Here is a 27,859-nt window from a genome sequence, read left to right as displayed (position 1 = left end):
CCCTTCAGACAGTCAGTACTGGGTTCCCTTCAGACAGTCAGGTCTGGGTTACCTTCAGACAGTCAGGTCTGGGTTACCTTCAGACAGTCAGTACTAGTTCCCTTCAGACAGTCAGGTCTGGGTTCCCTTCAGACAGTCAGTACGGGGTCAGACAGTCAGGTCTGGGTTCCCTTCAGACAGTCAGTACTGAGTTCCCTTCAGACAGTCAGTACTGGGTTCCCTTCAGACAGTCAGTACTGGGTTCCCTTCAGACAGTCAGTACTGGGTTACCCTTCAGACAGTCAGTACTGGTTTCCCTTCAGACAGTCAGTACTGGGTTCAGACAGTCAGGTCTGGGTTCCTTCAGACAGTTCCCTTCAGACAGTCAGTACTGGGTTCCCAGTCAGTACAGACAGTCAGGTCTGGGTTCCCTTCAGACAGTCAGTACTGGGTTACCTTCAGACAGTCAGTACTGAGTTACCTTCAGACAGTCAGTACTGAGTTCCCTTCAGACAGTCAGTACTGGGTTCAGACAGTCAGTACTGAGTTCCCTTCAGACAGTCCTTCAGACAGTCAGTACTGAGTTACCTTCAGACAGTCAGTACTGGGTTCCCTTCAGACAGTCAGTACTGGGTTCCCTTCAGACAGTCAGTACTGGGTTCCCTTCAGACAGTCAGTACTGGGTTCCCTTCAGACAGTCAGGTCTGGGTTCCCTTCAGACAGTCAGGTCTGGGTTACCTTCAGACAGTCAGGTCTGGGTTACCTTCAGACAGTCATGTCTGGGTTCCCTTCAGACAGTCATGTCTGGGTTCCCTTCAGACAGTCAGGTCTGGGTTACCTTCAGACAGTCAGGTCTGGGTTCCCTTCAGACAGTCATGTCTGGGTTCCCTTCAGACAGTCAGGTCTGGGTTCCCTTCAGACAGTCAGGTCTGGGTTACCTTCAGACAGTCAGGTCTGGGTTACCTTCAGACAGTCATGTCTGGGTTCCCTTCAGACAGTCAGGTCTGGGTTACCTTCAGACAGTCAGTACTGGGTTCCCTTCAGACAGTCAGTACTGGGTTCCCTTCAGACAGTCAGTACTGGGTTACCTTCAGACAGTCAGTACTGAGTTCCCTTCAGACAGTCAGTACTGGGTTCCCTTCAGACAGTCAGTACTGGGTTCCCTTCAGACAGTCAGGTCTTGGTTCCCTTCAGACAGTCAGTACTGGGTTCCCTTCAGACAGTCAGGTCTTGGTTCCCTTCAGACAGTCAGTACTGGGTTACCTTCAGACAGTCAGTACTGGGTTCCCTTCAGACAGTCAGTACTGAGTTACCTTCAGACAGTCAGTACTGGGTTCCCTTCAGACAGTCAGGTCTGGGTTCCCTTCAGACAGTCAGTACTGAGTTACCTTCAGACAGTCAGTACTGGGTTCCCTTCAGACAGTCAGTACTGGGTTCCCTTCAGACAGTCAGGTCTGGGTTACCTTCAGACAGTCAGTACTGAGTTCCCTTCAGACAGTCAGGTCTGGGTTCCCTTCAGACAGTCAGTACTGGGTTCCCTTCAGACAGTCAGTACGGGGTTCCCTTCAGACAGTCAGGTCTGGGTTCCCTTCAGACAGTCAGTACTGAGTTCCCTTCAGACAGTCAGTACTGGGTTCCCTTCAGACAGTCAGGTCTGGGTTACCTTCAGACAGTCAGGTCTGGGTTACCTTCAGACAGTCAGTACTGAGTTCCCTTCAGACAGTCAGGTCTGGGTTCCCTTCAGACAGTCAGGTCTGGGTTCCCTTCAGACAGTCAGTACTGGGTTACCTTCAGACAGACAGTACTGGGTTCCCTTCAGACAGTCAGTACTGGGTTCCCTTCAGACAGTCAGGTCTGGGTTCCCTTCAGACAGTCAGGTCTGGGTTCCCTTCAGACAGTCAGGTCTGGGTTCCCTTCAGACAGTCAGTACTGGGTTCCCTTCAGACAGTCAGTACTGGGTTCCCTTCAGACAGTCAGGTCTGGGTTCCCTTCAGACAGTCAGTACTGGGTTCAGACAGTCCTTCAGACAGTCAGTACTGGGTTCCCTTCAGACAGTCAGGTCTGGGTTCCCTTCAGACAGTCAGGTCTGGGTTCCCTTCAGACAGTCAGTACTGGGTTCCCTTCAGACAGTCAGGTCTTGGTTCCCTTCAGACAGTCAGTACTGAGTTACCTTCAGACAGTCAGTACTGGGTTACCTTCAGACAGTCAGTACTGGGTTCCCTTCAGACAGTCAGGTCTGGGTTCCCTTCAGACAGTCAGGTCTTGGTTCCCTTCAGACAGTCAGTACTGGGTTACCTTCAGACAGTCAGTACTGGGTTCCCTTCAGACAGTCAGTACTGAGTTCCCTTCAGACAGTCAGTACTGGGTTCCCTTCAGACAGTCAGTACTGGGTTCCCTTCAGACAGTCAGGTCTGGGTTCCCTTCAGACAGTCAGGTCTGGGTTCCCTTCAGACAGTCAGTACTGGGTTCCCTTCAGACAGTCAGTACTGGGTTCCCTTCAGACAGTCAGTACTGGGTTACCTTCAGACAGTCAGTACTGGGTTACCTTCAGACAGACAGTACTGGGTTCCCTTCAGACAGTCAGTACTGGGTTACCTTCAGACAGTCAGTACTGGGTTACCTTCAGACAGTCTTGTGGGCGTGGTAGAGCAAAACAAAACTTTAGACTCTGGAGACATTTTCCTGAGAAGACAGATTTTCGGGACGTCACATAATGGTCTGACAAACACACCTGCTACGCAAAAGTCAATTATGGTCAATTCTGACATAAACTGCATCCCATCTACAAAACCCAAAATCTGCGCCAAAATCCGCGGATGTGGTATATTGAGACGCAACCCAGATATCGTTAGTTTAATTAAGAGTGTATTTCAAAAGGGTTCTACTAACCTAACATATGGAATTGTTTTAAAATGGTCATACCAAGAAACATTTAGCTTTTTGATTTAGCCAACAACAAAAAATGCATCAAAAGGAAGTTTGTTTTAAAGTGTCTGTCCTATATCTGAGAGGTATAAGAAAGATCAGGATTGTATTTTAATATTTGAACCAATATTTAACACAAAATAAATGTCACTAAACTACTTCCACATACGTCCTTTCGTGTTTTTAACCGGTACGATGGGATCTTCAAATCAAATTGTTTATGTCAGTACCGTGAAATGCTCACGGTCACGTCCAGTGAGGTTTGTTGGCGTCCTGGAGTAAAACATGTCGTTTTTCGGCCTAACCGTTCCGACGCTCATTTTTTGCTCAATTATTTATTTATTTTTTAAAACTCATAATGACAATAAAACAACATCACAAAATATACAGGTATTTATATACAAAAACAAATCTATGTCCCAGAAAGATGCTACAACAATGTTTACTGACGAGCTATTGGTCCTCTTCCCGGGCCGTCAGTCACCCAGTGGGACAACGTCCAGATTGACCTGTAAACAGGGATCTGATGACTTCATATCGGTGGATTCAGTGGGAACTCCATGTCATCCTCTATGTCCAGCTCTTGGTCTGTATCATCTGAAATGTCTGACTCTATTTGTCCTTGTGATAGAGGCGACGTGGAACACTGCAACCGACTGTGAGTGTGCGTCATCTCTGTAGCCCTACATCTCTGGTCCCGGCCCGGACTGAGGCTCACACCGGACTCCGGTCCCTCCTCGCAGTTTCTCCCGGTGCTATCGTCCTCCAGATCTGTCTTACTGCCGGTAGGGTTCTCCTGGGGGGAAATAACAACAACGGCGACCAATCAGCCACAACGTACATTTCACATTGGGTATGCCATTGGCATTGTGCATGGATTCTACGCACAGGCTCCTCAAGCACGAAATCTACAATAAATGTTGTTGTTTTTTTATCTTGAAATTATATATAAATAGCCCTTTCTCTATTCATAATTGACCACTTTAATCGAAAAGTACATTAAACCCCGTCCTAATTTATTCATACCTGCTTCAGTCGCCTCCACTTGGCTCTTCGATTTTGGAACCACGTCTTCACCTGGAAAACATTTTTTAAATTTTACTAGGCAAGTCAGTTAAATCTTAGTCTACTAGATTGTGTGTCAGATCATTTACCTAAGACTGTTGGCCTATGCGGAAATCAGTTGAACGAAATGTCTTTAAAAAAGAATGTAATTGATGATACGGGTGAAACGGATAAAACCCAACTGACATGAATAGATACTGGATGTGGACCCTAATAAAACATACTGCTGACCTGTCGTTCACTCAGTTGCAACATTTTAGCCAGCCGTTTTCGTTCGGGGGGTGAAAGGTATTTCTGTGTCTCAAACTTCTTTTCCAGCTCTATTGTCTGGTCGTTGGAGAATCGGACTTGTCCACCTTTTCTCTTGTGCAGTGGACGCTGAATGAACGGGCTCCATAGAAGTGGTTTACCTTTGAAGACAAAAAAATACAAATAATGATTTCATATTGAAAAACATGTTTAGACAAATGGGGCAGAATTATATGCTTAAATGTTAGACCTTTAAAGTAGCCCCTCCAAAAAGTGAAAATAAATCAAAATTATTTTCGTTAAACTTGATTCGTTTCTCCTCCAGCAGAGGCCTAAATGATTCTATCCAAATGTCTACAGTTTTTATAATCTTTCTTGTCCGTGTTTTGCAGGCATCCGTTTAACCCCAGTTTTTATTAAGGAAGGCCGTGAGTTGAAACTTGAAGCAGAGTGGAGAGAGTAGAACTATGGCAAAATATCCGTCCTGTGTTTCCTGTTGCTTTGCCTCACCAGTTTCTCTCATTACTAACGACCTTGCCATCAACATACCGCAATTGATGCTATTTAAAATCGACATATGTTTGAATCAGCTAATCTCATTAAACTATAACCTTAACCTCATAAGAATACAATAATAATCACCATTACAATAGTTAAATCCTTTAAAAAAACGATAGATAGAGATAGAGATATATTCATATACACATATATATATATATCTTCCAAAAGGCAAAAAATAAATAATCGCTTTAAAAAAATATATGATTCATTATACACCAAAAATATTTTGGTTTTGTGGCACAATGATCAAACCCATATTTTTCTTATAGGCATGAATTGAATGATTTAATAAATGAAATCAATTGGATGAAATAGTGAAATTCAAATCAATTCAAAAGTCGCCCTAAAGATTTTAAACTGCGTCAGTTCATAGGCCTGTTTCATGTTTTGCAGTTTGATTATTTTAGCAACCATAAAGTCACAATCCACCGCGGAGGAAATGAACAATATCAGACAAACGGATCCCGGCTATCAGAAGTCGAGTGTTTCCTGAATGTGTCTGTATTGAGGATGTCGATAAAATAATCAGCATCATGCACGACTCCCGGGGAAGAGGCTGCTCGAGGCCGCCAGGAAAACATTCAACAGCTTCTGAAAGCAGATTTACTCCTATCGAGAGCTCAAGACTTCCTGTATGAACGGAAAGGGTCAGGCTTGCTGAACAGAGAGGCAGTTCACCCAGGGCGACACTTTAATGCTGAAATAACAAGTGATTTAGAGCATGTTTTAGTCGCAGGATGCATCGGATGTTTGAAACAATAACGGATTTTGCACCAAAAAAAACTCAAGGTGGTAGATTTAAGTGGCCCAACACTTTAACAATTAGCAAATTAAACAGATAACTTAATGTATTTAGGTAAATTATGCCAACTATGTTCAAGCATAATATACACATTTTTACCTCTAAAACATACTACCACTTTAGGATGGAAACCTGCAGCACGCAGGGAATGAGAATCTAGTTTCAAGATCAAGTACACGCACAAACTTTTAATCTCCTTTCGCCTACACATTGTACATAGGTTAATACAGACGTGTAGTAGTTGTCAACATTAAAGTATCTTTAACGAATTTCAGCAGAAAAATCATCCAAACAAGTAAGAGATTGATATGAGTTGAACTCACCGAGCGGGTCGTGCCTGATCAGAGTATAGTCCCCCATAGACCGGTGGAAAGGATACAGTGAATTAGCGAAAGCCCCGGAGGCATACGTGGCGGTGAGCGCAGCGTGGTGAGAGAACGTAGGGTGGATCGGTGTCGGTTCATAGATGGGGGTCCGGTACGGAGAGACCAAACTGGTGAAGGATGAATTGGGTGACGGTAGATTTGGCGTGGAGACCACCGCTGAAGACTGGGTCAGGGGCTCATTTCTCCCTAGGATGTCTTCGATGTAGAAAGGAGTTGGGTGGACGGGCTGGATAGGGCTCGGCGCGTAAAGAGGAACAGCCATGGCTGAGGGCGCACTGTGTTGGTACTGCATGATCACACTGTGTTGGTACTGAATAATATCTCTATTCAACTATATTATCTTCTGCTGTCAAAGGAAGAAGTGTAGGAAACCTATAGGCGCCTCTCTCTCTCTCTCTCCATGAGTTGGCTGGTGAGTGTGACCTCAGTTAAAGCTCCTTCATATCTCAGCATTAGAGGGAGGAGATAACGGAGCAGGCCACTTCCTGCAGGTACACACACACTGCGATTGGTCCCCTCGGCAAATACACTTTATAATTCAATAATATCCAATCATTAGGCTATCCTTTATCTTACCTTTAAGCGCCTATGTTCATTAATAAAATGGGCCTTTACGTGTTATCTGTTTAAAAAAGAAAGATTGTATGAACATCTCCTGACGCGTGGCACATGTTAAAAAGACATTTCTTTATAAGTGATTCAATAGGCACGAGGTTTTCCAGATTAAATAGAATAGGCTATTCACGTGATTTTCCAGATTCAATAGAATAGGCTATTCACGTGGTTTTCCAGATTAAATAGAATATGCTATTCACGTGGTTTTCCAGATTAAATAGAATAGGCTATTCACGTGATTTTCCAGATTCAATAGAATAGGCTATTCACGTGGTTTTCCAGATTAAATAGAATATGCTATTCACGTGGTTTTCCAGATTAAATAGAATAGGCTATTCACTGATTTTCCAGATTCAATAGAATAGGCTATTCACGTGGTTTTCCAGATTAAATAGAATATGCTATTCACGTGGTTTCCAGATTAAATAGAATATGCTATTCACGTGGTTTTCCAGATTAAATAGAATATACTATTCACGTGGCTTTCCAGATTAAATAGAATATACTATTCACGTGGTTTCCAGATTAAATAGAATATACTATTCACGTGGTTTCCAGATTAAATAGAATAGGCTATTCACGTGGTTTTCCAGATTAAATAGAATATACTTTTCACGTGGTTTCCAGATTAAATAGAATAGGCTATTCACGTGGTTTTCCATGTGCATAAAACGTAGTAAATACCCCTCTAATCTGTAAAAAGTAAATTATAATGGCCTGAATCATTCGGATATTTGGAGCACATTATCACAGAATATTACTTCAGATTTAAACGGCAGATTGTTAAATACCACTGCGTCTGTGACAGGTGATTAACTCATGGTTTGGATGATTGAAATGATCCCGAGGCTGATTCCTGTATCAGTGAGCCAATAGAGAGACACTATAGAAGCCCGTCAGTATAACAGCGCTGTGTGTTGTGGGTCTATTATGAATGTTAGTGGTTTTTAAATAGCTAACCGAGTAGGGGCTCTATCGGATCATTGCCGCATCGTTTCCTCTTCTCTGTTAAACAGTAATGAATAAATTCCGTTATAACTTCTCTAATGTTTCAGTTTGATCAATAATAAGTCATCTGTGCTCTTTCCAGTTTAAAACAGAGTCCATGACTACGAGCAGGCCCTAGCCTACATGTTGAACATTTATGTAATATTTCGCAGCCTATTTGGGTCTATTCTATATTCACTGGAGCTGCAATTTTGTAACTCGGCTCTTTTCAGCTTTTTTTAACAGTTATTTTTCTTTGTCTTGATGCAAAATTGTGCCGCAAAGCTGAAATCCCATTGACAATAGTTCCACTGATTAGCCGATTCGATTTTTCTACAAGCGAGTCACTCTGATAAAGGGAACTTTCTAACGTCGTAATTTAGATAAAAGAGACCCGAAGAATAAACACTGATATGAGCTGAGACATATAGCCTCACATGAAAGTGAAATCACTAGATGGCTAATATTTGGACTTTGACAATGATTGCAGTGAATTGATCGGAGTGGCGTCCGGACTTCTGTTCCGACAACAGCTGATAGTTACAGAGAGCAGGGTGGGTGGTCATCGCTGTCTCTGTCGTCGAGCAGCACCGACGTTGTTGGCGACACATGGACGATTTTAGAGACGTTTGGAATTTAATTAAATTAATAGAAAAGGTTTTAAATAAAATCAATTATCATCAAACACCCAAATGTATCTATTATAAATATGTGGTATATTATTAAAGCTAATGCCATGAATATCCATAGGCCGTCTAGGCTACTTTATCCAGTCTACTGTGAGAGAAAGTTAGAGGGTGTAGCCACAGGCTTTAGGACAATAATCTGTTGTGTCACAGATGGATATTCGTTTTCAACAAATTATACAAACTGGGTCTTCAGCGCTGTTATCACCTGATTAGGTCCATAGTGTTCAAATGAAGGACTCATTATGATGATTAGGCTACCTCCATGTAATTACAGTTGATCTGCCCCCAGATTACCAAGTAACATCATAGATTCTTGGACAACAATTAAAATGCTTATGTTTTGCGACCTGATTTATGCTGCCTAGTGGTTAGAGCGTTGGACTAGTAACCGAAAGGTTGCTAGATTTAATCCCCGAGTTGACAAGGTAAACATCTGTCGTTTTGCCCCTGAACAAGGCAGTTAACCCACTGTTCCCCGGTAGGCCATCATTGTAAATAATATTTTTTCTTAACCGACACGCCTGGTTAAATAAAGTTTAGATAAAGGTTAGATAAAAAACCCCACATAGGGTGGCCCATCATGGGTTCACTCTTCCCCACTGAGTGCCGCCTGCCTGTGTGATTTATGGACCACCGAAACAGAAGGAGCATCATTGCTGCCATCTACAGGAAGATAGATATACAGAGCAGACGAGTTTATTATTTCTGAAGGGTAAACACTGTGCATCTCTTATTGAATGACAAACAACAACCATGTCATGTTCCCACTCCTACTAGGAGTAGTACTGTTGACCAATCACCGACGAAAGGGGCGTGGACTTCGGATCCAGAATTTTCACAAAATGGCACGTGAACAAACAACCTCAAATCAGAACAAACCAAAACCAGATCAAAAAGGGGCTGATATAATGGCTGTGATAAGGGATTTAAAAAAAGGCCCCCCCATCTTGGTGGTGTTGAGAAATGTATGCAGTTTTAAAGCTAATTTTCTGCAATTCCACACACATTTTTGACATGCAAATGAGAGAAAAAGTTGAAGTTTTAAAACTGATCTCTCCTTTAAACTTCTCTCATTCAAGGAGTCAATTGGGCGCTAGAACAAAAATCCAACCTGAGCACCAATTATGTGAACAAGAAGCTCAACATATTAAATATTTTCCAGGATTTGAGATAATAATACATTTAATTTGTTTGTTTATATTACAGTTATCTAAAACTTAACCTCTGCAATATCGTAAAGCGTGGAAATCATGACATTAAGTACTTTCGAGGAAAATAGGGACGTTTCTGGAGTCATACCCAGACCTTTAGAAGGGATTGCTTGACGATTAGCTTAGCAACCGCTGATAACGGGAACGTGATTGGTCGACAGTCTACTGGGCGGAGCGTTATATGTTCCTCTATTCATTTCCTGCTGGGATTCTTATCTCCTCCTTTTCTAATATGGCTCAGCCAACCAAAATCTCTCCAGGGGGAGCGGCTGAAAGCGGATGTTTCCGGTTTTCAAGATACAGTATTTTCCATAGAATTAGGAATTAGAATACTAGAATCAGTGGCAATAATAGCATGTAAATCTTGGTATGGCAAACTCAAAAAAGATTTTGTGCATGCCAGCAAAGCCACTACACAACACAACACTAAACAATACATTAATTGCACTATATAATGGTGACAAACTGTTAGGGTCGACATAAAGCTGTCCCAACAGCAGAGCTTTCTTTTCAGCACGATAGAGTGAATCCTTACCACCGCTACACCTGGTTATCAGCGGAGCCTTGTCTGGCAGAGAAACAGTTCATTCAGCCTCATTTACAGCCTTTTAAAAAACATACAGTACCAGTCAAAAGTTTGGACACTTCTCATTCAAGTTTTTTTAAAACAACTATTTTCTACATTGTAGAATAATAGTGAAGACATCAAAACTATGAAATAACACATATGGAATCATGTAGTAACCAAGAAAGTGTTACACAAATCCAAATATACTTTATATTTGAGATTCTTCAAAGTAGCCACGCTTTTTCTTGATGACAGCTTTGCACACTCTTGGCATTCTCTCAACCAGCTTCATGAAGTAGTCACCTGGAATGCATTTCAATTAACAGGTGTGCCTTGTTAAAAGTTAATTTGTGGAATTTTTTCCTTCTTAATGAGTTTGAGCCAATCAGTTGTATTGTGACAAGGTAGGGGTGGTATACAGAAGATAGCCCTATTTGGTAAAGACCAAGTCCATATTATGGCAAGAACAGATCAAATAAGCAAAGAGAAACAACGTCTATCGTGATTTTAAGACATGAAAGTCAGTCAAACTTTTAAAGTTTCTTCAAGTGCAGTCGCAAAAACCATCAAGCGCTTTGATGAAACTGGCTCTCATGAGGACCTCCACAGGAAAGGAAGACCCAGAGTTACCTCCGCTGCAGAGGATAAAATCATTAGAGATGAACTGCACCTCAGATTACAGCCAAAATAAATGCTTCACAGATTTCAAGTAACAGACGCATCTCAACATCAACTGTTCAGATGAGACTGTGTGAATCAGGCCTTCATCGTTGAATTGCTGCAAAGAAACCACTACTAAAGGACACCAATAATAAGAAGAGACTTGCTTGGGCCAAGAAACACGAGCAATGGACATGAGACCGGTGGAAATCTGTCCTTTGGTCTGATGAGTTCAAATGTGTGATTTTTGCATCCAACTGCAGTGTCTTTGTGAGACACAGAGTAGGTGAACGGATGATCTCCGCATGTATGGTTCCCACCGTGAAGCATGGAGGAGGAGGTGTGATGGTGCTTCGCTGGTGATACTGAAGAGGCTATATTGTAGAGGCAGAAAATTGGTATTAAACCCATATGAACTGTATCTATAATAAAAAATCAAATCAAATCTAATTTTATTGGTCACATACAGATATTTAGCAGATGTTATTGCGGATGTAGCGAAATGCTTGTGTTTCTCGCTCCAACATTGTAGTAATATCTAACAATTCACAACAATACACATATCTAAAAGTAAAACAATGTAATTAAGAAATATTTAAATATTAGGAGGAGCAATGTCGGAATGGCATTGACTAAAACAGTAGAATACAGTATATACATTTGAAATTAGTAACAGCATTCTTACATAGGTATTCCTCTTGTCCAGATGGGATAGGGCAGTGTGCAGTGTGGTGGCGATTGTATCGTCTGTGGATCTATTGGGGCAGTAAGCAAATTGAAGTGGGTCTAGGGTGACAGGTAAAGTAGAGGTGATATGATCCTTAACGAGCCCCTCAAAGCACTTAATGATGACAGAAGTGAGTGCTACTTTTACTGACGATATTTTAAGTTGTCTATAATTCCATTTCACAATTTCTAATGGATCACATGCCTTACTTTTATGTTCCTGCTCAAGTGAACGCAGGACTGGTGGCAACTCTGAAAAACTGATCTGGGGACTCCTCTCAGGCGTCAACAAACAACACACAAAGGCTTAAAACAACTGAGCCTAAAAATCCTCATAGCATAAATTCAAGTTTAGACAATTAAATTGGTAGCTGCAGTGCTCACCTATCCCACTGTGCCTATCAGTTATCTTGTGTCCTTTACCATTTGCACATTGTAAAAACACTGTATATATATATATATAATACGACATTTGTAATGTCTTTATTGTTTTGAAACTTCTGTATGTGTGATGTCTACTGTTAATTTTTATTGTTTATTTCACTTTATATATTATATACCTTACTTGCTTTGGCAATGTTAACACATGTTTCCCATGCCAATAAAGCCCCTTGAATTGAATTGAATATTAGAGATAGCAGTTTAGGACTCAACATTCCATGATTTCTAGCCTGGAAAGCCGCTTGTGTCCGCTATTTACGTGGAGATCCGTTAAAAAGACATGTAAATAGCGCCCACTAGCGGCTATACAGGATACATGATCGCTTACACATTTGCATTTTCCCAACACTAGTTTAGACAAACCAAAAGGCCTAAAAATGTAATGACAAATACAGTAATATCAAACACGTCACTTGTTTCAACGGCACGAAGACAGTCAAATGTAGTATAACATTTTTATATCGCTTTTGATTCGGTGTGCTTTAAATGATACCCCCCCCTCACGTGCACAAGAAATGTTGCAAATATATGTTTCCGTCCCCTAACACAGACGTGTAGTTGTCTCATGTTTAGTTCCGCCCTGGTCTGAAGGGACAGCTGAGTTAATAACGCAATGTATCTCTCTTTGAGAAACGTCCTGCGATTTAACTGCAACCTCCAGGCGTTGCCGAGGAGCCTTTCCAACACAAAGCACAGTCCTGCAGTCATCTCCTCCAGAATGGTACGTTTTGGGGTCTTCTCGGAGGTTACAGTCAGTTGTTAGTCCCATCGCAGGCCCTGCAAATGACCTTATTAGTTAGCCAAGCTAACTGGTTAGTTAGTGGTACTAGCTCAAATGAATAGTTAGCCATCTTGCTATCTAGCTTTACATGAATGTAGTAATGCTGTTTTTAGGACAACCGCAGTCTGTCAAACAAGAGAAACACAAGTATTCACAGCAATATTCTGGTAGCAAGCTTGTCATTTGGCTAATGTTATCTTGTGTCAGGCTGGCAGAAGGTCAAAGTCAGTTTACAACTATCTGCTAACTGGCTAACTTTCACTGTATAACTTACCAAGTAAACACGGAGTTCAAATTGTATTTGTCACTTGCGCCGAATACAACAGGTGTAGATTTGACCGTGGAACAATTATTTACGAGCCCTTAACCAACAATACAGAGTGAAAACGTAAGAACAATGTCTTAATTTAAAAAAATAAAAAGCAAATAGTTAACGTTTCTCAATAAAATAGCAATAACGAGGCTATACAAGGAGTGACTTAGCGAGTCAATGTGTAGAGGGGTACGAGGTAGTTGGTGAAAGTAGCCCCTAGGAATCTAACATGAAGGCTCACTTTTACATTTAAGTCATTTGGCAGACGCTCTTATCCAGAGCGACTTTTGGTGAACAGTCCCATCACAAGTCAGACTGTACAAGGCAGCCGCTACTCTTCCTCTGGTCCAGCAAAAATTAAGGCAGTAATATACATAATAATACCTTAAAAAAAAATTAAAATACATTTTTACAACAGATTTCACAATACATTGTGTGCCCTCCGGCCACTACTCTACTACAACACAATCCAGGTGTGTGTGTGTGTGTGTGTGTGTGTGTGTGTGTCTAAAGTCCTCAATGTTCAATGAAGTGTATTTTTATCTGTTTCTTAAATCAGAGATTACTGCTTTTGTTAGTTACTTGATGTGGAATAGAGTTCCATGTGGTCATGGCTCTATGTGGTACTGTGGAATAGAGTTCCATGTAGTTATGGCTCTATGTAGTACTGTGGAATAGAGTTCCATGTAGTCATGGCTCTATGTAGTACTGTAGAATAGAGTTCCATGTAGTCATGGCTCTATGTAGTACTGTGGAATAGAGTTCCATGTAGTCATGGCTCTATGTGGTACTGTGGAATAGAGTTCCATGTAGTCATGGCTCTATGTAGTACTGTGGAATAGAGTTCCATGTAGTCATGGCTCTATGTGGTACTGTGGAATAGAGTTCCATGTGGTCATGGCTCTATGTAGTACTGTGGAATAGAGTTCCATGTAGTCATGGCTCTATGTAGTACTGTAGAATAGAGTTCCATGTAGTCATGGCTCTATGTAGTACTGTGGAATAGAGTTCCATGTAGTCATGGCTCTATGTGGTACTGTGGAATAGAGTTCCACGTGGTCGTGGCTCTATGTGGTACTGTGGAATAGAGTTCCACGTGGTCGTGGCTCTATGTAGTACTGTGGAATAGAGTTCCACGTGGTCGTGGCTCTATGTGGTACTGTGGAATAGAGTTCCATGTAGTCGTGGCTCTATGTAGTACTGTGGAATAGAGTTCCATGTAGTCGTGGCTCTATGTAGTACTGTGGAATAGAGTTCCATGTAGTCATGGCTCTATGTGGTACTGTGGAATAGAGTTCCACGTGGTCGTGGCTCTATGTGGTACTGTGGAATAGAGTTCCACGTGGTCGTGGCTCTATGTGGTACTGTGGAATAGAGCTCCATGTGGTCATGGCTCTATGTAGTACTGTGGAATAGAGTTCCACGTGGTCGTGGCTCTATGTGGTACTGTGGAATAGAGTTCCATGTAGTCATGGCTCTATGTGGTACTGTGGAATAGAGTTCCATGTGGTCATGGCTCTATGTAGTACTGTGGAATAGAGTTCCATGTAGTCATGGCTCTATGTAGTACTGTAGAATAGAGTTCCATGTAGTCATGGCTCTATGTAGTACTGTGGAATAGAGTTCCATGTAGTCATGGCTCTATGTGGTACTGTGGAATAGAGTTCCACGTGGTCGTGGCTCTATGTGGTACTGTGGAATAGAGTTCCACGTGGTCGTGGCTCTATGTAGTACTGTGGAATAGAGTTCCACGTGGTCGTGGCTCTATGTGGTACTGTGGAATAGAGTTCCATGTAGTCGTGGCTCTATGTAGTACTGTGGAATAGAGTTCCATGTAGTCGTGGCTCTATGTAGTACTGTGGAATAGAGTTCCATGTAGTCATGGCTCTATGTGGTACTGTGGAATAGAGTTCCACGTGGTCGTGGCTCTATGTGGTACTGTGGAATAGAGTTCCACGTGGTCGTGGCTCTATGTGGTACTGTGGAATAGAGCTCCATGTGGTCATGGCTCTATGTAGTACTGTGGAATAGAGTTCCACGTGGTCGTGGCTCTATGTGGTACTGTGGAATAGAGTTCCATGTAGTCGTGGCTCTATGTAGTACTGTGGAATAGAGTTCCACGTGGTCGTGGCTCTATGTGGTACTGTGGAATAGAGTTCCACGTGGTCGTGGCTCTATGTAGTACTGTGGAATAGAGTTCCATGTAGTCATGGCTCTATGTAGTACTTTGCCCCTCCCATAGTCTGTTCTGGACTTGGGGACTGTGAAGATTCATTCAAAACAACCATAAACATGGAGTTTATATTATCCATAGACGTATGAGCCCAAGCCGAAAGAAAAACCCTGAATTAAAAAGACGATAGTGCTGTTATACCGTACATAGCCTTCCACATATTACCAAGTGTAGAGAAACATAAAACAAAACTGATTTAAGATGTCTTTGGTACGTTGATATGGCCTATACTCCAAAATTAAACATGAGCACTCGCCTTTGAGTTTGGACTTTTATTATGCATAGTGGACTAGCTCTGCTCAGTGGTGTAAAGTACTTAAAGTAAAAATAGTATCTGTACTTTATTTTAATTATATTTTTTGACAACTTTTAATTTTACTCCACCACATTCCTATATAAAATAATGTCATTTTTACGCCTTACATTTTCCCTGACACCCAAAAGTACATTTTGAATGATAAGCAGGACAAAGAATACATAATAATAATAATAATAATAATAATAATAATAATAATTAAATAAGTAAATCATGTTGTCTGTTTCGCTTTAATATAAGGAATTAAAAATTATTTATACTTTTACTTTTGATGCTTAAGTACATTTTATAACCAAATAGTTTGACTCTTACTCATGTAGTATTTTACTGGGTGAGTCATTTTCTTTTAAAGCTATCTTTTAATTTGACTCAAGTATGAGTAAAGTTTTACTCGAGTGGGCAGACTGCCTGTCAACTGTTTAGGGAAATATATTTTGTTAGCGAAAAACATCTTACTATCGATGCTACCGTACAGATTTCACTTGGTTTCCCAAGTGAAGCACCGGGTAGCTGACTGGAGGTCGGAGAGGCCCCCGTATACAGAGTTGGGATGTCTCCTGTCGGGCAGCGAGAGCTCCTCAAACAGTGGTTGATGCGTGGAGGGAAATGAGATTTAAAAATATATATTTATATCTCAAAGCACATGCTCTGTTTCTAAAACCAAAGTAGCCTACGAAACGGACGGGCAGGAATGAGCACAGCCTCCATTCGCTATTCCAGTGTCTACAGATTACATGTCTTAGCCCCTGCAGCTGTTCCTGCACATTATGTAGTGGGCCATTCTAAATCTAAACTCATTATACATATTAGTGAAGACCACATTAAATTGACAGTATGTCTGTTGGGTGAAAATGTCATCACTCGATGAGAAAACAGCTGCAAGCTGTTTTTCTGCTACTTTCTTAAATCATCCAACGCCTATATTTGCACCATGCAGCCCATGTATGTTGTGATTTCTAAGGTTTGTATCATTCACAACTAAAGTTGCCAAATAACTCGTGTCTTTTATGCTCAACATAGCCTCTTCATATGCACACTCGCTCCACAATGGGGAAAAGATCATTTCTGTTTTATTCAGGTAAATTAAATTCTCCACTATAAAATAATGTCACAGGATTGTTAAGCATAAATGTTGTCAGCTAAATGATTAAGTCTACAGCCCTATATCATGGAATATAGCCAGATAACACACAGTATCTAGTCTGATAAATGAACTAGTCTATAGCCAGATAACATACAGTATCTAGTCTGATAAATGAACTAGTCTACAGTCTATAGCCAGATAACATACAGTATCTAGCCTGATAAATGAACTAGTCTATAGCCAGATAACATACAGTATCTAGTCAGATAAATGAACTAGTCTACAGTCTATAACCAGATAACATACAGTATCTAGTCTGCTAAATGAACTAGTCTATAGTCAGATAACATACAGTATCTAATCTGATAAATGAACTAGTCTATAGCCAGATAACATACAGTATCTAATCTGATAAATGAACAGTCTATAGCCAGATAACATACAGTATCTAATCTGATAAATGAACAGTCTATAGCCAGATAACATACAGTATCTAGTCTGATAAATGAACTAGTCTATAGCCAGATAACACACAGTATCTAGTCTGCTAAATGAACTAGTCTATAGCCAGATAACACACAGTATCTAGTCAGATTAAATGAACTAGTCTACAGTCAGATATCATACAGTATCTAGTCTGATAAATGAACTAGTCTATAGCCAGATAACATACAGTATCTAATCTGATAAATGAACTAGTCTATAGTCAGATAACATACAGTATCTAATCTGATAAATGAACTAGTCTATAGTCAGATAACATACAGTATCTAATCTGATAAATGAACTAGTCTATAGTCAGATAACATACAGTATCTAGTCTAATAAATGAACTAGTCTATAGTCAGATAACATACAGTATCTAGTCTGCTAAATGAACTAGTCTATAGTCTATAGTCAGATAACATACAGTATCTAGTCTGATAAATGAACTAGTCTATAGCCAGATAACATACAGTATCTAGTCAGATAAATGAACTAGTCTACAGTCTATAACCAGATAACATACAGTATCTAGTCTGCTAAATGAACTAGTCTATAGTCAGATAACATACAGTATCTAGTCTAATAAATGAACTAGTCTATAGTCAGATAACATACAGTATCTAGTCTGATACATGAACTAGTCTATAGTCAGATAACATACAGTATCTAGTCTAATAAATGAACTAGTCTACAGTCAGATATCATACAGTATCTAGTCTGCTAAATGAACTAGTCTATAGTCAGATAACATACAGTATCTAGTCAGATAAATGAACTAGTCTAGTCTATAGCCAGATAACATACAGTATCTAGTCAGATAAATGAACTAGTCTATAGCCAGATAACATACAGTATCTAGTCTGATAAATGAACTAGTCTATAGTCTATAGCCAGATAACATACAGTATCTAATCTAATAAATGAACTAGTCTATAGTCTATAGCCAGATAACATACAGTATCTAATCTGATAAATGAACTAGTCTATAGTCAGATAACATACAGTATCTAATCTGATAAATGAACAAGTCTATAGCCAGATAACATACAGTATCTAGTCTGATAAATGAACTAGTCTATAGTCTATAGCCAGATAACATACAGTATCTAATCTGATAAATGAACTAGTCTATAGTCAGATAACATACAGTATCTAATCTGATAAATGAACAAGTCTATAGCCAGATAACATTCAGTATCTAGTCTGATAAATGAACTAGTCTATAGTCAGATAACATACAGTATCTAGTCTGATAAATGAACTAGTCTACAGTCTATAGTCAGATAACATACAGTATCTAATCTGATAAATGAACAAGTCTATAGCCAGATAACATACAGTATCTAGTCAGATAAATGAACTAGTCTATAGCCAGATAACATACAGTATCTAGTCAGATAAATGAACTAGTCTAGTCTATAGCCAGATAACATACAGTATCTAGTCAGATAAATGAACTAGTCTATAGCCAGATAACATACAGTATCTAGTCTAATAAATGAACTAGTCTATAGCCAGATAACATACAGTATCTAATCTGATAAATGAACTAGTCTACAGTCTATAGCCAGATAACATACAGTATCTAGTCAGATAAATGAACTAGTCTATAGCCAGATAACATACAGTATCTGGTTTGATAAATGAACTAGTCTATAGCCAGATAACACACAGTATCTAGTCTGATAAATGAACTAGTCTACAGTCTATAGCCAGATAACATACAGTATCTAGTCAGATAAATGAACAGTCTATAGTCAGATAACATACAGTATCTAGTCTGCTAAATGAACTAGTCTATAGTCAGATAACATACAGTATCTAATCTGATAAATGAACTAGTCTATAGCCAGATAACACACAGTATCTAGTCTGATAAATGAACTAGTCTATAGCCAGATAACATACAGTATCTAATCTGATAAATGAACTAGTCTATAGCCAGATAACATACAGTATCTAGTCTAATAAATGAACTAGTCTATAGCCAGATAACATACAGTATCTAATCTGATAAATGAACTAGTCTACAGTCAGATAACATACAGTATCTAGTCTGATAAATGAACTAGTCTATAGCCAGATAACATACAGTATCTAATCTGATAAATGAACTAGTCTACAGTCAGATAACATACAGTATCTAATCTGATAAATGAACTAGTCTAGTCTATAGCCAGATAACATACAGTATCTAGTCTGATAAATGAACTAGTCTATAGCCAGATAACATACAGTATCTAATCTGATAAATGAACTAGTCTACAGTCTATAGCCAGATAACATACAGTATCTAATCTGATAAATGAACTAGTCTAGTCTATAGCCAGATAACATACAGTATCTAGTCTGATAAATGAACTAGTCTACAGTCAGATAACATACAGTATCTAGTCTGCTAAATGAACTAGTCTATAGTCAGATAACATACAGTATCTAATCTAATAAATTAACTAGTCTACAGTCTATAGCCAGATAACATACAGTATCTAGTCTGATAAATGAACTAGTCTATAGCCAGATAACATACAGTATCTAGTCTGATAAATGAACTAGTCTATAGTCAGATAACATACAGTATCTAATCTAATAAATTAACTAGTCTACAGTCTATAGCCAGATAACATACAGTATCTAGTCTGATAAATGAACTAGTCTATAGCCAGATAACATACAGTATCTAGTCTGATAAATGAACTAGTCTATAGTCAGATAACATACAGTATCTAATCTAATAAATTAACTAGTCTACAGTCTATAGCCAGATAACATACAGTATCTAGTCTGATAAATGAACTAGCCTACAGCCAGATAACATACAGTATCTAGTCTGATAAATGAACTAGTCTACAGTCAGATAACATACAGTATCTAGTCTGCTAAATGAACTAGTCTATAGTCAGATAACATACAGTATCTAATCTGATAAATTAACTAGTCTACAGTCTATAGCCAGATAACATACAGTATCTAGTCTGATAAATGAACTAGTCTATAGTCAGATAACATACAGTATCTAGTCTGATAAATTAACTAGTCTATAGTCAGATAACATACAGTATCTAATCTGATAAATTAACTAGTCTACAGTCTATAGCCAGATAACATACAGTATCTAGTCTGATAAATGAACTAGTCTATAGCCAGATAACATACAGTATCTAATCTGATAAATTAACTAGTCTATAGTCAGATAACATACAGTATCTAATCTGATAAATTAACTAGTCTACAGTCAGATAACATACAGTATCTAGTCTGCTAAATGAACTAGTCTATAGTCAGATAACATACAGTATCTAATCTGATAAATTAACTAGTCTACAGTCTATAGCCAGATAACATACAGTATCTAGTCTGATAAATGAACTAGTCTACAGTCAGATAACATACAGTATCTAATCTGATAAATTAACTAGTCTACAGTCTATAGCCAGATAACATACAGTATCTAGTCTGATAAATGAACTAGTCTATAGTCAGATAACTTACAGTATCTAATCTGATAAATGAACTAGTCTATAGTCAGATAACATTCAGTATCTAGTCTGCTAAATGAACTAGTCTATAGTCAGATAACATACAGTATCTAATCTGATAAATTAACTAGTCTATAGTCAGATAACATACAGTATCTAGTCTGATAAATGAACTAGTCTACAGCCAGATAACATACAGTATCTAATCTGATAAATGAACTAGTCTATAGCCAGATAACATACAGTATCTAATCTGATAAATGAACTAGTCTACAGTCTATAGCCAGATAACATACAGTATCTAATCTGATAAATGAACTAGTCTACAGTCAGATAACATACAGTATCTAATCTGATAAATGAACTAGTCTACAGTCTATAGCCAGATAACATACAGTATCTAGTCTGATAAATGAACTAGTCTACAGTCTATAGCCAGATAACATACAGTATCTAATCTGATAAATGAACTAGTCTACAGTCTATAGCCAGATAACATACAGTATCTAATCTGATAAATGAACTAGTCTACAGTCTATAGCCAGATAACATACAGTATCTAATCTGATAAATGAACTAGTCTATAGCCAGATAACATACAGTATCTAGTCTGATAAATGAACTAGTCTATAGCCAGATAACATACAGTATCTAATCTGATAAATGAACTAGTCTATAGCTAGATAACATACAGTATCTAATCTGATAAATGAACTAGTCTACAGTCAGATAACATACAGTATCTAGTCTAATAAATGAACTAGTCTATAGCCAGATAACATACAGTATCTAATCTGATAAATGAACTAGTCTACAGTCTATAGCCAGATAACATACAGTATCTAGTCTGATAAATGAACTAGTCTATAGCCAGATAACATACAGTATCTAATCTGATAAATGAACTAGTCTACAGTCTATAGCCAGATAACATACAGTATCTAATCTGATAAATGAACTAGTCTATAGCCAGATAACATACAGTATCTAATCTGATAAATGAACTAGTCTATAGTCAGATAACATACAGTATCTAATCTGCTAAATGAACTAGTCTATAGCCAGATAACATACAGTATCTAGTCTGATAAATGAACTAGTCTATAGCCAGATAACATACAGTCTATAGTCAGATAACATACAGTATCTAATCTGATAAATGAACTAGTCTACAGCCAGATAACATACAGTATCTAGTCTGATAAATGAACTAGTCTATAGTCAGATAACATACAGTATCTAGTCTTATAAATGAACTAGTCTATAGCCAGATAACATACAGTATCTAGTCTGATAAATGAACTAGTCTATAGTCAGATAACATACAGTATCTAGTCTTATAAATGAACTAGTCTATAGCCAGATAACATACAGTATCTAATCTGATAAATGAACTAGTCTATAGCCAGATAACATACAGTATCTAGTCAGATAAATGAACTAGTCTATAGCCAGATAACATACAGTATCTAGTCAGATAAATGAACTAGTCTATAGCCAGATAACATACAGTATCTAGTCAGATAAATGAACTAGTCTACAGTCTATAGCCAGATAACATACAGTATCTAGTCTGATAAATGAACTAGTCTATAGCCAGATAACATACAGTATCTAGTCAGATAAATGAACTAGTCTACAGTCTATAGCCAGATAACATACAGTATCTAGTCAGATAAATGAACTAGCCTACAGCCAGATAACATACAGTATCTAGTCTGATAAATGAACTAGTCTATAGCCAGATAACATACAGTATCTAGTCTGATAAATGAACAAGCCTACAGTCTATAGCCAGATAACATACAGTCTATAGTCTGATAACATACAGTATCTAGTCAGATAAATGAACTAGTCTATAGCCAGATAACATACAGTATCTAGTCTGATAAATGAACTAGTCTACAGCCAGATAACATACAGTATCTAGTCAGCTAAATGAACTAGTCTATAGCCAGATAACATACAGTATCTAGTCTGATAAATGAACTAGTCTACAGCCAGATAACATACAGTATCTAGTCAGCTAAATGAACTAGTCTATAGCCAGATAACATACAGTATCTATTCTGATAAATGAACTAGTCTATAGCCAGATAACATACAGTCTATAGTCAGATAACATACAGTATCTGGTCTTATAAATGAACTAGTCTATAGCCAGATAACATACAGTATCTAGTCAGATAAATGAACTAGTCTATAGCCAGATAACATACAGTATCTAGTCAGATAAATGAACTAGTCTATAGTCAGATAACATACAGTATCTAGTCTAATAAATGAACTAGTCTACAGCCCGATATCATGGAACATAGTCAGATAACATACAGTAGCCCAACTCATATTCTGTAGTTCTGAAATACGTTTTCTTCATATCATAATGACTAAAATATGTAATGGCTGTGTTGTGATGGTGTATATTACATTGAATTATTCAACTTAAAAACTGTAGATGTTTCAAAGGCATCAGTGGCTTGTATGGAGATGCTCAACATTTGATTTAACGATTAATAACCTGCTGCCTTAATGTCATGACCTCCACAGCCCTAGAGGTTCATTAATAACCTGCTGCCTTAATGTCATGACCTCCACAGCCCTAGAGGTTCATTAATAACCTGCTGTCTTAATGTCATGACCTCCACAGCCCTAGAGGTTCATTAATAACCTGCTGCCTTAATGTCATGACCTCCACAGCCCTAGAGGTTCATTAATAACCTGCTGCCTTAATGTCATAACCTCCACAGCCCTAGAGGTTCATTAATAACCTGCTGCCTTAATGTCGTGACCTCCACAGCCCTAGAGGTTCATTAATAACCTGCTGCCTTAATGTCATGACCTCCACAGCCCTAGAGGTTCATTAATAACCTGCTGCCTTAATGTCATGACCTCCACAGCCCTAGAGGTTCATTAATAACCTGCTGCCTTAATGTCGTGACCTCCACAGCCCTAGAGGTTCATTAATAACCTGCTGTCTTAATGTCATGACCTCCACAGCCCTAGAGGTTCATTAATAACCTGCTGCCTTAATGTCATGACCTCCACAGCCCTAGAGGTTCATTAATAACCTGCTGCCTTAATGTCATGACCTCCACAGCCCTAGAGGTTCATTAATAACCTGCTGTCTTAATGTCATGACCTCCACAGCTCTAGAGGTTCATTAATAACCTGCTGCCTTAATGTCATGACCTCCACAGCCCTAGAGGTTCATTAATAACCTGCTGCCTTAATGTCGTGACCTCCACAGCCCTAGAGGTTAATTAATAACCTGCTGCCTTAATGTCGTGACCTCCACAGCCCTAGAGGTTCATTAATAACCTGCTGCCTTAATGTCATGACCTCCACAGCCCTAGAGGTTCATTAATAACCTGCTGTCTTAATGTCGTGACCTCCACAGCCCTAGAGGTTCATTAATAACCTGCTGCCTTAATGTCGTGACCTCCACAGCCCTAGAGGTTCATTAATAACCTGCTGTCTTAATGTCATGACCTCCACAGCCCTAGAGGTTCATTAATAACCTGCTGCCTTAATGTCATGACCTCCACAGCCCTAGAGGTTCATTAATAACCTGCTGCCTTAATGTCATGACCTCCACAGCCCTAGAGGTTCATTAATAACCTGCTGCCTTAATGTCATGACCTCCACAGCCCTAGAGGTTCATTAATAACCTGCTGCCTTAATGTCATGACCTCCACAGCCCTAGAGGTTCATTAATAACCTGCTGCCTTAATGTCATGACCTCCACAGCCCTAGAGGTTCATTAATAACCTGCTGCCTTAATGTCATGACCTCCACAGCCCTAGAGGTTCATTAATAACCTGCTGCCTTAATGTCATGACCTCCACAGCCCTAGAGGTTCATTAATAACCTGCTGCCTTAATGTCGTGACCTCCACAGCCCTAGAGGTTCATTAATAACCTGCTGCCTTAATGTCATGACCTCCACAGCCCTAGAGGTTCATTAATAACCTGCTGCCTTAATGTCATGACCTCCACAGCCCTAGAGGTTCATTAATAACCTGCTGTCTTAATGTCATGACCTCCACAGCCCTAGAGGTTCATTAATAACCTGCTGTCTTAATGTCATGACCTCCACAGCCCTAGAGGTTCATTAATAACCTGCTGCCTTAATGTCATGACCTCCACAGCCCTAGAGGTTCATTAATAACCTGCTGCCTTAATGTCGTGACCTCCACAGCCCTAGAGGTTCATTAATAACCTGCTGCCTTAATGTCGTGACCTCCACAGCCCTAGAGGTTCATTAATAAACTGCTGCCTTAATGTCATGACCTCCACAGCCCTAGAGGTTCATTAATAACCTGCTGCCTTAATGTCATGACCTCCACAGCCCTAGAGGTTCATTAATAACCTGCTGCCTTAATGTCATGACCTCCACAGCCCTAGAGGTTCATTAATAACCTGCTGCCTTAATGTCATGACCTCCACAGCCCTAGAGGTTCATTAATAACCTGCTGCCTTAATGTCATGACCTCCACAGCCCTAGAGGTTCATTAATAACCTGCTGCCTTAATGTCGTGACCTCCACAGCCCTAGAGGTTCATTAATAACCTGCTGTCTTAATGTCATGACCTCCACAGCCCTAGAGGTTCATTAATAACCTGCTGCCTTAATGTCATGACCTCCACAGCCCTAGAGGTTCATTAATAACCTGCTGTCTTAATGTCATGACCTCCACAGCCCTAGAGGTTCATTAATAACCTGCTGCCTTAATGTCGTGACCTCCACAGCCCTAGAGGTTCATTAATAACCTGCTGCCTTAATGTCGTGACCTCCACAGCCCTAGAGGTTCATTAATAACCTGCTGCCTTAATGTCATGACCTCCACAGCCCTAGAGGTTCATTAATAACCTGCTGTCTTAATGTCATGACCTCCACAGCCCTAGAGGTTCATTAATAACCTGCTGCCTTAATGTCATGACCTCCACAGCCCTAGAGGTTCATTAATAACCTGCTGCCTTAATGTCATGACCTCCACAGCCCTAGAGGTTCATTAATAACCTGCTGCCTTAATGTCGTGACCTCCACAGCCCTAGAGGTTCATTAATAACCTGCTGCCTTAATGTCATGACCTCCACAGCCCTAGAGGTTCATTAATAACCTGCTGCCTTAATGTCATGACCTCCACAGCCCTAGAGGTTCATTAATAACCTGCTGCCTTAATGTCGTGACCTCCACAGCCCTAGAGGTTCATTAATAACCTGCTGCCTTAATGTCATGACCTCCACAGCCCTAGAGGTTCATTAATAACCTGCTGCCTTAATGTCATGACCTCCACAGCCCTAGAGGTTCATTAATAACCTGCTGCCTTAATGTCATGACCTCCACAGCCCTAGAGGTTCATTAATAACCTGCTGCCTTAATGTCATGACCTCCACAGCCCTAGAGGTTCATTAATAACCTGCTGCCTTAATGTCATGACCTCCACAGCCCTAGAGGTTCATTAATAACCTGCTGCCTTAATGTCGTGACCTCCACAGCCCTAGAGGTTCATTAATAACCTGCTGCCTTAATGTCATGACCTCCACAGCCCTAGAGGTTCATTAATAACCTGCTGCCTTAATGTCATGACCTCCACAGCCCTAGAGGTTCATTAATAACCTGCTGTCTTAATGTCATGACCTCCACAGCCCTAGAGGTTCATTAATAACCTGCTGCCTTAATGTCATGACCTCCACAGCCCTAGAGGTTCATTAATAACCTGCTGCCTTAATGTCATGACCTCCACAGCCCTAGAGGTTCATTAATAACCTGCTGCCTTAATGTTGTGACCTCCACAGCCCTAGAGGTTCATTAATAACCTGCTGCCTTAATGTCATGACCTCCACAGCCCTAGAGGTTCATTAATAACCTGCTGTCTTAATGTCATGACCTCCACAGCCCTAGAGGTTCATTAATAACCTGCTGCCTTAATGTCATGACCTCCACAGCCCTAGAGGTTCATTAATAACCTGCTGTCTTAATGTCATGACCTCCACAGCCCTAGAGGTTCATTAATAACCTGCTGCTTAATGTCATGACCTCCACAGCCCTAGAGGTTCATTAATAACCTGCTGTCTTAATGTCATGACCTCCACAGCCCTAGAGGTTCATTAATAACCTGCTGCCTTAATGTCGTGACCTCCACAGCCCTAGAGGTTCATTAATAACCTGCTGCCTTAATGTCATGACCTCCACAGCCCTAGAGGTTCATTAATAACCTGCTGCCTTAATGTCATGACCTCCACAGCCCTAGAGGTTCATTAATAACCTGCTGCCTTAATGTCATGACCTCCACAGCCCTAGAGGTTCATTAATAACCTGCTGCCTTAATGTCGTGACCTCCACAGCCCTAGAGGTTCATTAATAACCTGCTGCCTTAATGTCGTGACCTCCACAGCCCTAGAGGTTCATTAATAACCTGCTGCCTTAATGTCGTGACCTCCACAGCCCTAGAGGTTCATGAATAACCTGCTGCCTTAATGTCGTGACCTCCACAGCCCTAGAGGTTCATTAATAACCTGCTGCCTTAATGTCATGACCTCCACAGCCCTAGAGGTTCATTAATAACCTGCTGCCTTAATGTCATGACCTCCACAGCCCTAGAGGTTCATTAATAACCTGCTGCCTTAATGTCGTGACCTCCACAGCCCTAGAGGTTCATTAATAACCTGCTGCCTTAATGTCATGACCTCCACAGCCCTAGAGGTTCATTAATAACCTGCTGTCTTAATGTCATGACCTCCACAGCCCTAGAGGTTCATTAATAACCTGCTGCCTTAATGTCATGACCTCCACAGCCCTAGAGGTTCATTAATAACCTGCTGCCTTAATGTCGTGACCTCCACAGCCCTAGAGGTTCATTAATAACCTGCTGCCTTAATGTCGTGACCTCCACAGCCCTAGAGGTTCATTAATAACCTGCTGCCTTAATGTCGTGACCTCCACAGCCCTAGAGGTTCATTAATAACCTGCTGCCTTAATGTCGTGACCTCCACAGCCCTAGAGGTTCATTAATAACCTGCTGCCTTAATGTCATGACCTCCACAGCCCTAGAGGTTCATTAATAACCTGCTGCCTTAATGTCATGACCTCCACAGCCCTAGAGGTTCATTAATAACCTGCTGCCTTAATGTCATGACCTCCACAGCCCTAGAGGTTCATTAATAACCTGCTGCCTTAATGTCATGACCTCCACAGCGCTAGAGGTTCATTAATAACCTGCTGCCTTAATGTCATGACCTCCACAGCCCTAGAGGTTCATTAATAACCTGCTGCCTTAATGTCATGACCTCCACAGCCCTAGA

The 27,859-nt window shown here is 40.0% G+C and overlaps 2 protein-coding genes across 3 annotated transcripts in view; one reads left to right on the top strand and one right to left on the bottom strand.

Moving 5' to 3' along the window:
- Nucleotides 1-3,284: 3,284 nt before the first annotated feature.
- LOC135529521 (hematopoietically-expressed homeobox protein hhex-like) lies at nucleotides 3,285-6,401 on the bottom strand. The gene is made up of 4 exons (XM_064958209.1): nucleotides 5,905-6,401; nucleotides 4,201-4,379; nucleotides 3,931-3,981; nucleotides 3,285-3,700 (listed from the first exon to the last, which is right to left on the bottom strand). The coding sequence occupies exons 1-4, from the start codon at nucleotides 6,257-6,259 to the stop codon at nucleotides 3,437-3,439; spliced, it is 849 nt and encodes a 282-aa protein (XP_064814281.1). The 5' UTR covers nucleotides 6,260-6,401; the 3' UTR covers nucleotides 3,285-3,436.
- A 6,019-nt stretch (nucleotides 6,402-12,420) lies between these two features.
- The window catches only part of LOC135529520 (fumarate hydratase, mitochondrial-like), a 60,466-nt gene continuing 45,027 nt past the window's right edge, over nucleotides 12,421-27,859 (top strand). Inside the window, exon 1 of one of the 2 annotated variants that reach the window (XM_064958208.1) lies at nucleotides 12,421-12,585. In XM_064958208.1, coding sequence (XP_064814280.1) covers nucleotides 12,478-12,585 — 108 coding nt within the window. In that variant the 5' untranslated portion in view covers nucleotides 12,421-12,477. The remainder of the gene's footprint in view (nucleotides 12,586-27,859) is intronic. The other variant, XM_064958207.1, reaches the window with a different exon arrangement.

Source organism: Oncorhynchus masou, unplaced genomic scaffold, assembly GCF_036934945.1.
Source record: "Oncorhynchus masou masou isolate Uvic2021 unplaced genomic scaffold, UVic_Omas_1.1 unplaced_scaffold_1175, whole genome shotgun sequence".
NCBI lineage: Eukaryota > Metazoa > Chordata > Actinopteri > Salmoniformes > Salmonidae > Oncorhynchus > Oncorhynchus masou.
Note: the sequence above shows the minus strand (reverse complement) of the source record. Positions and strands in the feature narration are given on the sequence as shown.

Coding starts and splice junctions, on each gene's coding strand:
- LOC135529521 (XM_064958209.1), bottom strand. CDS start 6,259: ATGCAGTACCAACACAGTGCGCCCTCAGCCATGGCTGTTCCTCTTTAC. Junction 3,982..4,200: donor TGCAACTGAGTGAACGACAG/GTCAGCAGTATG, acceptor AATGTTTTCCAG/GTGAAGACGTGGTTCCAAAA. Junction 3,701..3,930: donor AGTGGAGGCGACTGAAGCAG/GTATGAATAAAT, acceptor ATTTCCCCCCAG/GAGAACCCTACCGGCAGTAA.